Source organism: Odontesthes bonariensis, chromosome 22, assembly GCF_027942865.1.
Source record: "Odontesthes bonariensis isolate fOdoBon6 chromosome 22, fOdoBon6.hap1, whole genome shotgun sequence".
NCBI classification, from domain to species: Eukaryota; Metazoa; Chordata; class Actinopteri; order Atheriniformes; family Atherinopsidae; genus Odontesthes; species Odontesthes bonariensis.
Genome location: NC_134527.1, coordinates 4,086,646 through 4,099,022, shown reverse-complemented (window position 1 = coordinate 4,099,022; position 12,377 = coordinate 4,086,646). Strand labels below are relative to the sequence as shown.

The 12,377-nt window shown below is 42.9% G+C and overlaps 1 protein-coding gene across 1 annotated transcript; it reads left to right on the top strand.

The window, feature by feature from the left end:
* The first annotated feature begins 468 nt into the window (after positions 1–468).
* On the top strand, positions 469–11,294 carry kcnv2a (potassium channel, subfamily V, member 2a). Its single transcript, XM_075455657.1, has 9 exons — positions 469–1,691; positions 2,911–3,048; positions 3,278–3,456; positions 3,536–3,707; positions 6,253–6,444; positions 7,605–7,859; positions 9,636–9,752; positions 9,875–10,000; positions 10,772–11,294. Exons 1-9 carry the CDS (start codon positions 1,566–1,568, stop codon positions 11,093–11,095), a joined length of 1,629 nt encoding a protein of 542 aa, XP_075311772.1. The 5' UTR covers positions 469–1,565; the 3' UTR covers positions 11,096–11,294.
* The last annotated feature ends 1,083 nt before the right edge of the window (positions 11,295–12,377 follow it).

The following is a 12,377-nucleotide window of genomic DNA, read 5'->3' as shown; positions in this document are numbered from 1 at the left end:
TGCAGCTGCACAATATTGCCACATACCAGTTTTGATGAATGAGTGACGTGTTGATCTAGGCCTGACCCACCAAGTCGTTTGATTTCTTCATAAGAGGCTCAATAGCTTTGTCGGAAGGTAATCCTTAAGATCCATACATCCAACGGGTCCATACATCCAACGGGTCCATAGATGAGGGATTATTCCTTTGTGGTCCAGGTCCAGGTTTTTTACTTTATGTAGTGGCAAATGTTTGTCAAATCAAACATCCTTTGAAACGTGCCACTACTGGACTGGGGTTGGGTTTCGTACACAGGCAAAGAAAAGAAGTCCAATGTCCAATACCTGAAACTGCGTTTTGAAGGTTTATTTTCCAGTTGGCAAGCAAATGATACAGGTACAACATTCCTTTGTTCTCTGCTGCTTCTCCTACTCTGGTAAAAAAAAAAAAAAAAACATAGCTCCACCCCAATCTATGCTGGTCCAATACCAGTCCCTATATTTACAGGGACTGGACCCACAGTTATCCTGCCCAACTTAAAACAAAGAAACAAAAAACAAACAATTATTAATCTTCAAATAAATTCTGTAAATAACCCCCCAAAATATAAGGTAACCCAAGAATAAATTTAAACAAAATTCAAAGTAAAGAAAGATGGGAATAAATAGCTCCAACAGTGACCTCAGGTCTCCATCTATGCTGTCGAGATGTGAAGTTCTGGGTTTTACTGGAGATCACTGCTTCGACCTACTCTATAGATCATTTATTCTTAAATGCATTTTATCAACGTGAAATATTCAAAAAGTTCCAAGAGCGAAGATGAAACGAAGGCATCTTACAGAAATTAAAACGGTGTTATCGGAAGGTTCTTGGTAATCAGATTTGAAGTATTTGGGTGCTAAATGAAAACAGGACTGCGTTCAAAGGCTTCTAACTGGAGTCTGGAATTAGACTCATGTCCCTCTGACATTAAGTTTAAGTGTGAATGTCTGCGGAGACATTTCAGGGCCGGATCAATCTGTGCACGGACCGCTGATCTGGAAACTGCTGCTGATAAACGAAGCTTTAAGAAGTGGGTCGGACCGTGGGAGAGCGGACGTTAAGCTCCATCCACTCATCATTCCCGTTTAACTGTCATAAGTGGAGATTAAGCCAAGCAGCAGAGTTATCATGGGGAGGAAGAGCCCCACGTGCACACACATGCGTGCACACACACTTGGATTAAGGCAGAAATGTTAGATGTGAAGGTCTGTCACATATTAAGGGGGAAATGCTTTTAGCCCCATCTTACACATCTCTGGTAAATTGAGTTTTTGTTCAAACTCGAGTGTTAAAGTAAATTAAAATCTTCAGAAATCTGTTTGAAAACATCAGCTTTAACACGATGGGATTCTAATCCCAAATTAGGAGATTGGTAACGTTATGAGCTGGTGGGAGGAGACAGACAGAGGCATTTAAAACTTTAAGCATGCAGATCATCTGTTGGCGGATGATGAGTCACTGTGAGCCGGTTTGCTTCCCGGGTGAGATGAAGGCGTGCGGGAGCTGTGCGGATGCGTCTCCGTATCAAACCCCGTGAGAGACCATGTTGACCCACCTCAGAGCTCGCAGCAAGAGTTTGTTCCCCAGCTACAAGCCTCACGAGGTCCAGGAACCGGCCGACCGCCTGGACCTGAGCAGCACGTTCGTCAAACCATGGAACTCTATGCAGGTCAGACGAGGAATTTTCATCTAAAATTCTCAAGTTTTTTTGGTTTAAACTTGACAAACATCACGTTAATTTTGCCAAATCAAACCTGACTGAGCTGAACATATACACTGAAATAAAACAATTCATAAGATTTACTTTAATTTCAGTGCAAATACTTACAAAGGGTTTTTTAAGTAATATTTAATGCTGCAATATCAAGTAAATTTTACTTACCACAAAACATAACAATTTTGGAGATATTTACTTATTTACATCCAAGTTTGAAGTTATATTTATTTAAACAAATGAAGTAAAGTCTACTTGTTTTTCATAGGCAGGAACATCATTTTACTCAAAATTTTAAGTAAATTTTATGAATCTGTAGTATTTGCTGTTATGAAGTAACTTAGTAGATTTTAACGATACACTTTCAGAGTAAAGTTTATGTAGTATTTCTAGGTTTATGTACATACAACTATTAAACATTTAAATTGTAAGAGAAAACCTAAGTAAAACTCACTCTTCCCCCATAATTCATGTATTACGTTAATAAAATGTTTAATTTTACTTAAGAAGCTCTAGTTCTTACTGAATCTTAAAAACGCATGTTACTCTAATAGAGTTTACCTCACCAAAAAGTCACTTTTTTCAGTGTAGGGGGGCAAACTGCCACCTGTGATTCTTCTTTATCATCAATAAATTGACAGATTATTTGGCTTTAACGGTGGGAACATGTCAAATAAAAGGAAAAAAAGCATGAGAAAAGCATGAAATTTACATATTTAAGGAGCTTGCAACAGATTTGCAAACTAGATAAACTAGTTATGGACTGAATAATCGACTTTTATTTAAAACGATTTTGATGCAAACATGGCGACAAATGGACGATGCAACAGGAATTAGAAGCACAAGGTCAGAACAGGTTAAGATGTAAATGTTCTTTATTTCTACAGACAATCCTCACGGTGTACCAAAGGGCTTTACAGCAAGTAATAAATAAAGAGAAGAAGAAGTAAAAACAATAAAAGAACAGTAAAAATGCAACAAAATCGAATAAGATTAAATAAGTATCATCATCATAAGATAATCAGCTTCAACATTCAGATGAAACAGAAATAAATGAAATGGATCACGGCTGCATCTACACCGAGTTTTCAGCCATTTTTAGTCTTATTTCTGACTATTTAATCTAAAGTATTGTTTCCTACTGTTTCATTCCCATTGTGTACGACCTCTGAAGGACCTGAGCAGAGACATCTATGATCTTTACGCCGAGTACGAGCGGGAGGAAGAGGAGGATCGGCTGCCGGTGTCTCCGTCCCGCGTGCTGCGATCTCCGACCAAACATTTAAATCTCAACATCAATGTGGGCGGGACGGTGAGTTCACACGACTTTACCCCAAACATTCAGCTGCTGTGCTCTGCAGAAGGCCTCAGCTCCAATCTGCTGGTGTGGATGTCGCCCCCTGCAGGCCATGAGAGGAATATTTATTGTGATTTATTTTATTTTTTTCACTCTTTCTGGTGTTATTTGTTGTGACTATCTATTTAAAATGAGTTGAAACGACAGATTAACATGAATGAATGCATTTGACTGTTTTCTCCAGGTGTACCTGCTGCCCTACAGGTTGGCTGCCAGGTACCCGAAGACTCGGATCGGTCAGCTGGCCACATACAGGGACCACAGCAGGAAGCTGGACCTGTGCGACGACTACGTCGTTCAACGCAACGAATTCTTCTTCGACCGAGACCCGAAAATCTTCCACAACATCTTTAACTTCTACAGGTGCGGTCCAAGTCTGCGAAAGGAAACGGTACGAGCTACTGAAACCGAAGTCTTGATCCTGTTCTCCTGTCTCCGTCAGAACCGGAGTGCTGTGCATTAAAGACGAGCTGTGTCCCCACCACTTCCTGGAGGAGATCCACTACTGGGGCGTCAGAATCAAGTACAGCCAGCGCTGCTGCCGCATCTCCTTCGAGGAGAGGCAGGACGAGCTGAACGAGCAGCTGAAGATACAGAAGCAGCTGATCGCAGAGGTGGGAGTCCTGCTGAGCTTTACACTTTTTAATGTGCCTACAGTACAAGTATATTTACTCGGGTACTCTTAAGTACTCGTACTTAGGTGCTGATCTTTTACCTTCTGAAACGCCTCCAGTGGTCCTGACCTCGTAATTTGGACAGTGTTCTGGCAGGAATTTGACCCTTCAGAACTTACTTTTAAGGTTGTTTTTCCACTTGTGGCCCAATTGTGGAAAAACTCGTGCTAAACTGCCCTCAAGTGCTCCCTTGGGAGCCAAAACATAATAATAATAATACATTTTATTTAAAAAAAAAAAGCTTTCTCAACACTCAAGGACACTTTACAACACGATAAATAAAATAACACAAGTTAAAAAGAGGCTAGAGGGAGAATGCCGCTTGAAACAGATGGGTTTTGATTTGAAGAGGAGTAAAGAGTCGATGTTGCAGATGTCTGGTGGGAGTGAGTTCCAGAGTTAGTGCTGAGAGGTGGAGGGAGGAGGAGGATGACAATGGAGAGGAGATCAGACAGATATGGGGGGGGCGAGGTTGTGGATGGCCTTGAATGTGTAAAGTAGGGTTTTGAAAGTAATTCTGAATTTGACCGGGAGCCAGTGAAGCTGCTGGAGGACGGGGGTGATACGGTGAAAGGAGGCGGTACCGGTGATGATGCGGGCTGCAGAGTTTTGGACCAGCTGAAGCTTACGAAGGGATTTGTGAGGGACACCGAAAAGGAGTGAGATGCAATAATCTATGCGGGAGGTGACGAGGCTGTGGACCAGGACAGCAGTGGTGTGAGGAGTGAGACGATTAATGTTACGTAGATGAAAATATGCAGACCGGGTAATGCTATTGATGTGGGAGTGGAAAGAAAGTGTGCTGTCGAGGATGACACCCAGACTCTTAACCTGAGGGGAGGGGGACACGGTGGAGCTGTCTATGGTGAGGGAGAAACTGTCAACTTTGGAAAGGATGGATTTGGTGCCAACAAGGAGTTTTATCACAGAGTTTAAGGAAGTTTGATGTGAACCAGGATTTAATCTCAGAGGGTGAGGAAGAAGGGAGGGAGAGGGGAGTCGGGTTTACTGGATAGATAGAGCTGAGTGTCATCCGCGAAGCAGTGGAAATGTATACCAAATTTTCGGAAAATATTGCCAAGTGGGAGGAGGTAGATGATGAAGAGGAGGGGCCCCAGGATGGAGCCCTGGGGAACACCTGAAGTGACAGGGGAGGGCTGAGAGGAGAAGGACTTGAGCTGTATGAACTGAGTGCGGCCTGTGTGGTCGGAGTGAAACCAGTGCAGGGGGGTGCCGGTGATGCCTAAGGAGGAGAGTCTATTGAGGAGGATGGGGTGAGAAATGGTGTCAAAGGCTGCACTCAGATCGATGGAGATGAAACCGAAGTCAGCTACCATGAGGTCGTTGGTGATCTTGATAAGGGCTGTTTCTGTGCTGTGGCGTGGACAGAAACCAGACTGGAATTGTTCGTAAAGGCTGTTATTGGTAAGATGGGAGTGAAGTTGGGAAGCAACATTTTTTTCCAGGATATTGGATGTGAAAGGAAGGTGAGGAATGGGGCGGAGGTTATTGAAATCGTTGGTTCTTGAACCAGGTTTTTTCAAGAAGGGACTGACAGCTGCAGACTTGAAGAGAACGGGAACAATTCCAGTGGACAGTGAGGAGTGTGGATGGCTGATATGAGGGGGAGCAGAGAGGGAAGGCAGGATTTGACCAGGACTGTGGGGAACGTGTGCTAAAGTTCCCTCTTCCTCTTTCCGCCCCATCTCTTCAAAAAGTCTGTGCCCGCCGCTGCTTTTAAGACTTCTTCATGTCAAAGTAAGCTGCTGGTCTTTGTCACATCCTGTGAGACATAACAGAAAGAACATTATAGATGAGGCATCGCCGGTTAAAGAGCTCATCTCACCTCAGGACCACTCGGATTTATCTGGGGACCCTTTAAAGCAGAGACGTCCAACTCAAATACACGGAGGGCCAAAATGAACAACTTGGACAAAGTCGTGGGCCGGCCTTGATATTTATGTTAAAATAAAAATGTTTTCCTTCTCTTAATGAACCTTTTCATATGGAAACATACTTAAGTTTTGCTTAAACATTTAATCTGGAACAAGCAAAGCTTGAGTTTGACACGTATGCTCTAAAGGGACCTGGTTCCTATGTTGGATCCGCTATACAATAAATACATGTCTGTATAATGAATTTGTTATTATTTGAAGCTAAATGAATGACGTTCCACAGCTTCATTTGTTCTGTTTTGTTTTGTTTTTTATTCTACCTGAGATTTCCTCTGTAATCTGCTGGCTGACCCCGTGTCTATCTGACCTACATTATAAACCGCGCTGCCTTCTTGACAGATGGGGAGGAAAATAAGCTTTTTCTTGGCACAGATTTGCTTCCAGCTCTGATTCCATCAGTTTGTTGGACCAGTTGTTTTAGTTTTGGCATGTATTACTCAGTAGTTTTGCTGTTCTTTGAGTGTTCAGCTGTCTTTTTGGTAAACTTATTTCTCCTGTTTGTACTCCGTGATGATCTTCTGATCCTCCAGCTGGAGATGGAGGAGGACGAGGTGGTGTACGACCACATGGCCTTCGGGCTGGTCCGTAGGAGAATCTGGAACCTGATGGAGAAGCCGTTCTCCTCCATCACAGCCAAGCTGATGGGAGTGGCGTCCTCCTTCTTTGTGCTGGTGTCCCTGGTTGCCATGACGCTCAACACCGTGGAGGAGTTGCAGTACAAGGTGTGTGGTGGTGTGTTTTTTTTTCTTTAATAGATGCTTATTCCAGATTTTCCCTCAATGGTTCCTTAGGTCCTTTTGAAAAGACTTAGGCTGTGTTCGAAACCAAATACTACATACTTCCATACTTCCATACTGCATACTGATCGATCAGACAGTATGCAGAGTTTACCCACAATGCATTTCGCTCCTGCCCGAGCCGAAATCAGCCGGCCTGAAGCCGATTTCGCTTAAGCTCTAAACTCTGTAAACTTTAGCAACATTTGAAACATTTTCAGGCGAGAAAGTAGTCGTTTAGATCCCCAACGTGTTGAAAACCTGACAAAATACCGGCTATTTACAACTTTGTGCCCACGAATTCGGCGCTACTAAAGCTAGCCGCAGTGAGCAACGCACTTCCGGTTATTTTCACAAAATAAAATACCCGTTGCCTTTTATCATAGGGAAAGCCATTACCATACAATTGGTGCTTTTGTTTTGAAAACAGGAAGTGAACCTACCCTCGTTGTAGCTAGCTTGAAACTGCTGTTTTGACAGGAAATGACGATCGGCAACGTCACGTTACGTTGCATCTTGGGTAGTTTCAGTATGAGTAGTAACCTCATGATGCATACCCAACATTTAGGAGAATCTAGTATGCATCCGGGAACTTCTCGCTTACTCAAACTCGCATACTAACTCAAAAAGTAAGTATGAGTAGTAGAAGTAGGAGAAGTAGAAGTATGCGGTTTCGAACACAGCCTTGGAGACCTCTCTTAAACTATATTGAATCTTTGACATCTCTGCCTGACTGCGACGACTGAGCCCCCCATATATTTATATATTTATATTTTATTTTCTATTTATTTCCTTTTTTCATTGTTTTTTTTATTATTTTTTATTTTTATTTAAATTTACTAGTTTATTTTGTCATTTTCCATATTCATGTATTTGTTGTATATGTCTTGTACTGTTTATATGTTAATATTGAATTCTTAGAACTGTTCTCAGTGGGAGGGATAAAAAAAAAAAACTGGGAAAAAATTATAGAATGGAAGGCTTCTGTTGTGCTGTACTGCTACATTGCTACCTGTGAAATTGCTTCCAATAAGTCTAAAAAAAAAATAATTTAAAAAGATGGTTATTCGAGCTGAAAACCTGCTTCAGTTCCGTGTCTGTTGCAGACGGCCTCGGGCCAGCCCAGCGGAAGGTTCTACGGCGAGAGCATCGAGACCTTCTGCATCACCTTCTTCACCCTGGAGTACCTGCTGCGCCTGGTTTCCACCCCCGACCTCAAGTGTTTCGGACGCAGCGTGCTGAACGCCGTCGACCTCATGGCCATCCTGCCGCACTACCTGCAGATGATCCTGGAGCACTTCGAGGACGACGGCGTGCACCTGCACTCTGGGGACATCGAGACCGTAGCCAGCGTTGGGAAGGTAGAGGCGGGGCTCGGGTACAGGCGTGCTTTAACAGTTGAGCAGATGGCCTCACATTTGACATAATCTGGTATACATGGTGGACTCGATACAAGGTGCCCAGGTCCTGTGGCTGCAGAACCAGCCCAGATCATCAGCCCTCCACCACCGTGCTTGACAGCTGGTGTGAGGTGTTTGTGCTGATATGCTGTGTTTGGTTTCCTCCAAACGTGCTGCTGTGCATTCTGAGCAAACATCTCCACTTTGGTCTGGTCTGTCCAAAGGACATTGTTCCAGAAGTCTTTGTGGTTTGTTCGGATAAAAAAAAAAAAAAGAGGCTTTCTCCTGAAACCCTTCCAAACAAGCTGTACCTTCAGTCTTTTTCTAGACCGAGGCCCGTAGAGTCTGAGATGTACCTGTCTGCTGCTTTCCTCTTCATTCCTGTGGAATCAGTAATGGTGGTCTTAGTTTTCCAGTCACTGCTGCTGCATTTTGCCTGTTTTAGTTGAATAAATAATGACCTCACAATCACCTGATGCTGAATTTGTCTCGTTTGAAGCACCAAGGCTGTGTTCAAAACCGCATACTTCTCCTACTACTCATACTAACTTTTTGAGTTAGTATGCAAGTTTGAGTAAGCGAGAAGTTCCCGGATGCATACTAGATTCTCCGAAATGTTGGGTATGCATCATGAGGTTACTACTCATACTCAAACTACCCAAGATGCAACGTAACGTGATGTCGCCGATCGCCATTTCCTGTCAAAACGACAGTTTCAAGCTAGCTACAACGAGGGTAGGTTCACTTCCTGTTTTCAAAACAAAAGCACCAATTGTATCGTAATGGCTTTCCCTATGATAAAAGGCAACGGGTATTTTATTTTGTGAAAATAACCGGAAGTGCGTTGCTCACTGCAGCTAGCTTTAGTAGCGCCGAATTTGTGGGAACAAAATGGTAAATAGCCGGTATTTTGTCAGGTTTTCAACACGTTGGGGATCTAAACGACTACTTTCTCACCTGAAAATGTTTCAAATGTTGCTAAAGTTTACAGAGTTTAGAGCTTAAAGCCATAATGTGTAATATTTCACGTTGTCTATTAACAAATTTGAGTCTTATCATTCACAAGTATTACCTCAATCGTTATTAATTACCTCCATCACAAAAGTGCAGTGTTCTTATATTCTTTATATTCAGCATACGAATGTACATAAGAGTGTTACACTCCAATGAATGTCTCCATGTTGCTCCGCCATTTTAAAACTACGGGATTTGTAGAAGGACATGTCATCAGCTTCGCATTTTCCGTTTCCAATGTGGAATTTCCGTTTCCAATGTGGAAACGGAAAATGCGAAGCTGATGACATGTCCTTCTACAAATCCCGTAGTTTTAAAATGGCGGAGCAACATGGAGACATTCATTGGAGTGTAACACTCTTATGTACATTCGTATGCTGAATATAAAGAATATAAGAACACTGCACTTTTGTGATGGAGGTAATTAATAACGATTGAGGTAATACTTGTGAATGATAAGACTCAAATTTGTTAATAGACAACGTGAAATATTACACATTATGGCTTTAAGAGAAATCAGCTTCAGGCCGGCTGATTTCGGCTCGGGCAGGAGCGAAATGCATTGTGGGTAAACGCTCTGCATACTGTCTGAGTATGCGGTTTCGAACACAGCCCAGTTGATTTTTATTTTTTTTCTTCAACACTGTAGCTGATGGGAGAAGAAGTCTCTCCCTGGTACGCTGGTCTAACTCGTGCTTTCCTTCTGTGGTTTCTCCTCTGTAGGTGGGTCAGGTTCTGAGGATCATGCGTCTGATGAGAATCTTCAGGATCTTGAAGCTGGCTCGTCACTCGACAGGCCTCAGAGCCTTCGGCTTCACACTGAGACAGTGCTACCAGCAGGTCGGACTGCCTCTGCAGCTTGTGCCAAATGTCAATGTTGCACTTGGATTTCCCTATTTTGCAAAATCTAGAGATGAAAGTATACAACAAAGCGTACAAAACGCTGTGAAATGTCTCCGCAGGTGGGCTGTTTACTGCTCTTCATCGGCCTGGGGATCTTCATGTTCTCAGCCATGGTGTACAGCGTGGAGTACGACGTTTACAACACCAACTTCACCTCCATGCCTCAGGCATGGTGGTGGGCTGCTGTGAGTGCACAAATGCTACGTCAAAGGGGTTTAATGCTGCTTTGTCTTCAGCTTTGTCTGTGTGGAAGTCGGTCTTGATGCTTTTTTGTGAGCAGCAGAGCTGTCCAATGGGAGTCCTGCTTCGTTGAGTTTATGCCTTAAAGCAGTGATACTCATTATTGTTTTCACAAGAGCCACATTGTCAGAGCAGAATCAAGGGAAGAGCCACTTTTACCACAACATACTAAAGTCCCCTTTTGCAAATATGCATTTCTACACATAAAACATCCCACAAAAAAAACAACACAGCCAATACATTTTCAATTCAGACCACATTTACTTTAATACTGGGATGAGCGGAAGCTGGCGTGCATGTCCTCGACTTTCTTCATGTTGTATTTGTAGTTTGTTGTTGTAATCATAGTGAGACATTCAGGATGAGCATGGTTTTTGTGCTGTTTTTTGCCCTTTTTTAATTAAAAACCGATCCATTGTCCCTGCATCTCGCGCTGGCTAAAGGAGCTAGCGTGCTCTGGTGGTTTAATTGGGCTGCGTTGCCAGGTTTAACAGAGCCCCCTTTAGGAAACACCATTAAGCCTTAATTAATACTTAATAAAAATACTTAATACTGTGCAGTATTCGCTGTATGTTATTTGAAAAAATGTACTGTTATTGTTACCATATTGTTATAAGCTACTATGCGAATGCGAGCCGCCAATTAGAGCTTGAGGAGTCGTATAATGAGTTTCTCTGCCTTAATGAGGTGTTATCCCATCTTTTCCTCCCCCTCAGGTGAGTATTTCCACCGTGGGCTATGGCGACATGCTGCCAGAAACGAACCTGGGCCGCGTCTTTGCCTTCGCCTGCATCTCCTTCGGCATCATCCTGAACGGCATGCCCATCTCCGTCCTCTACAACAAGTTCTCCGACTACTACACCAAGCTCAAGTCCCACGAGTACGCCACGGTCACCAGGGCCCGCGGCAAGGTGCGTTTCATGAAGCGGGCCGCCAAGCGGTTAGCGGAGTGCTGCGACGACGCCGTGCAGCCGGCGCCGCAGGGAGGCGGTCGCTTTGTGGAATTCAAAGTCCACCGCGGATCGAAGGCTGGGTTCTGAAATCGCTGATTCCTGACGGATATTTCATGGCACAAAGTGTCGAATGGTGGGATTCTGTTCATCTACAAACACGTTCTTTGTACCTTTTCTAAACCCACAATCTGACTTTTAAAAACTGCTTCTGCGGTTTGCCAAAGAAAGGATCCGACTCTACCTCTGATTTTAGCTGGACTGCATCAGTGGGGCTGACCCTGCTCACCGATTTGTGTGTCTGCCAAAAATGTGCGGCTCCAAACAAAGAGGCAGCCGGGATAAACACGTGTGTCCATAATCAAAAGCAAGTATATTTTTGGCCTAAGAATTAATAGAATCCTTGGACAACAAGCAACAGGTTTACATGAAGCTTGTGACGCAGTGAATCCTACAAAGTTAAAAGTTCTTTAGACCCATCAGTGTAGGACTGTCGGAGGGCGCAATGCTGGGACCACTGCCGTTCATCAGTGTGTGTGGGGGGGTAGGTATGAATTTACTTCAAATAGTCTATTCTCTCTTTTTTTGTAACGTTTCTCTTGGCTGCGCTGCCTCCCTTTCATGTCTTTAGATTATCATAAAGAGATGAGGATGGATTTAGTCTAAATTAATAATCAGGAACTTCTATCTACATATAAATATTAAATTATAAATATAAATCAGTTGCTCTTAATACACAAAATGCCTCATAATTCATTATTAGGCTAATTGATGAACATCCTGTCGCTGAATATGCTTTAAAAAAAAAATCAGAAGGAAACCTGCAGAAGAAAGTCTTCTAACAGCTGTTTCTCTCTGTTTATTTGCATTTAGTGGAAACATCGATACATTAAGTACCAACTGTTGTTCAGATGTTGTACATTTTGCATTTAATGACCTGCTTCAAAATAAAAACAAGAATTATTCCCAAAAACATGGAAAGTGTAATGTTTACAATAAACTGTTCAGTCTTTAGAGGCCATACCTAATAAATAAGATTCATGGATGGGGCGGACTCCTTTGAGTTGTAGCAGAGGAAGTACTAATAATCCTTAATGTCGTGCGGATAAAATGCTGTTTTTTCTCTTAAAAGTCGGGAGAGACGAAGGGATTTTAGGCATCGTGCACTTAGATTTACTCAGAGGTTTCAAATTGTGTGAACACTTGAGGTGTTTTTATTTTACAACATGTTAGGAGTTAGAAAACGAGTTGATCAGGCTGATTATTTCCTCCTCAGACTTGTAATGTTCCAAAGATGGACTCAAAATCAGCAAACGACTCAAGGAACCAATCCCATCACCTTGTGCGGTGAAGCTAATTAATCAGGCCAGCG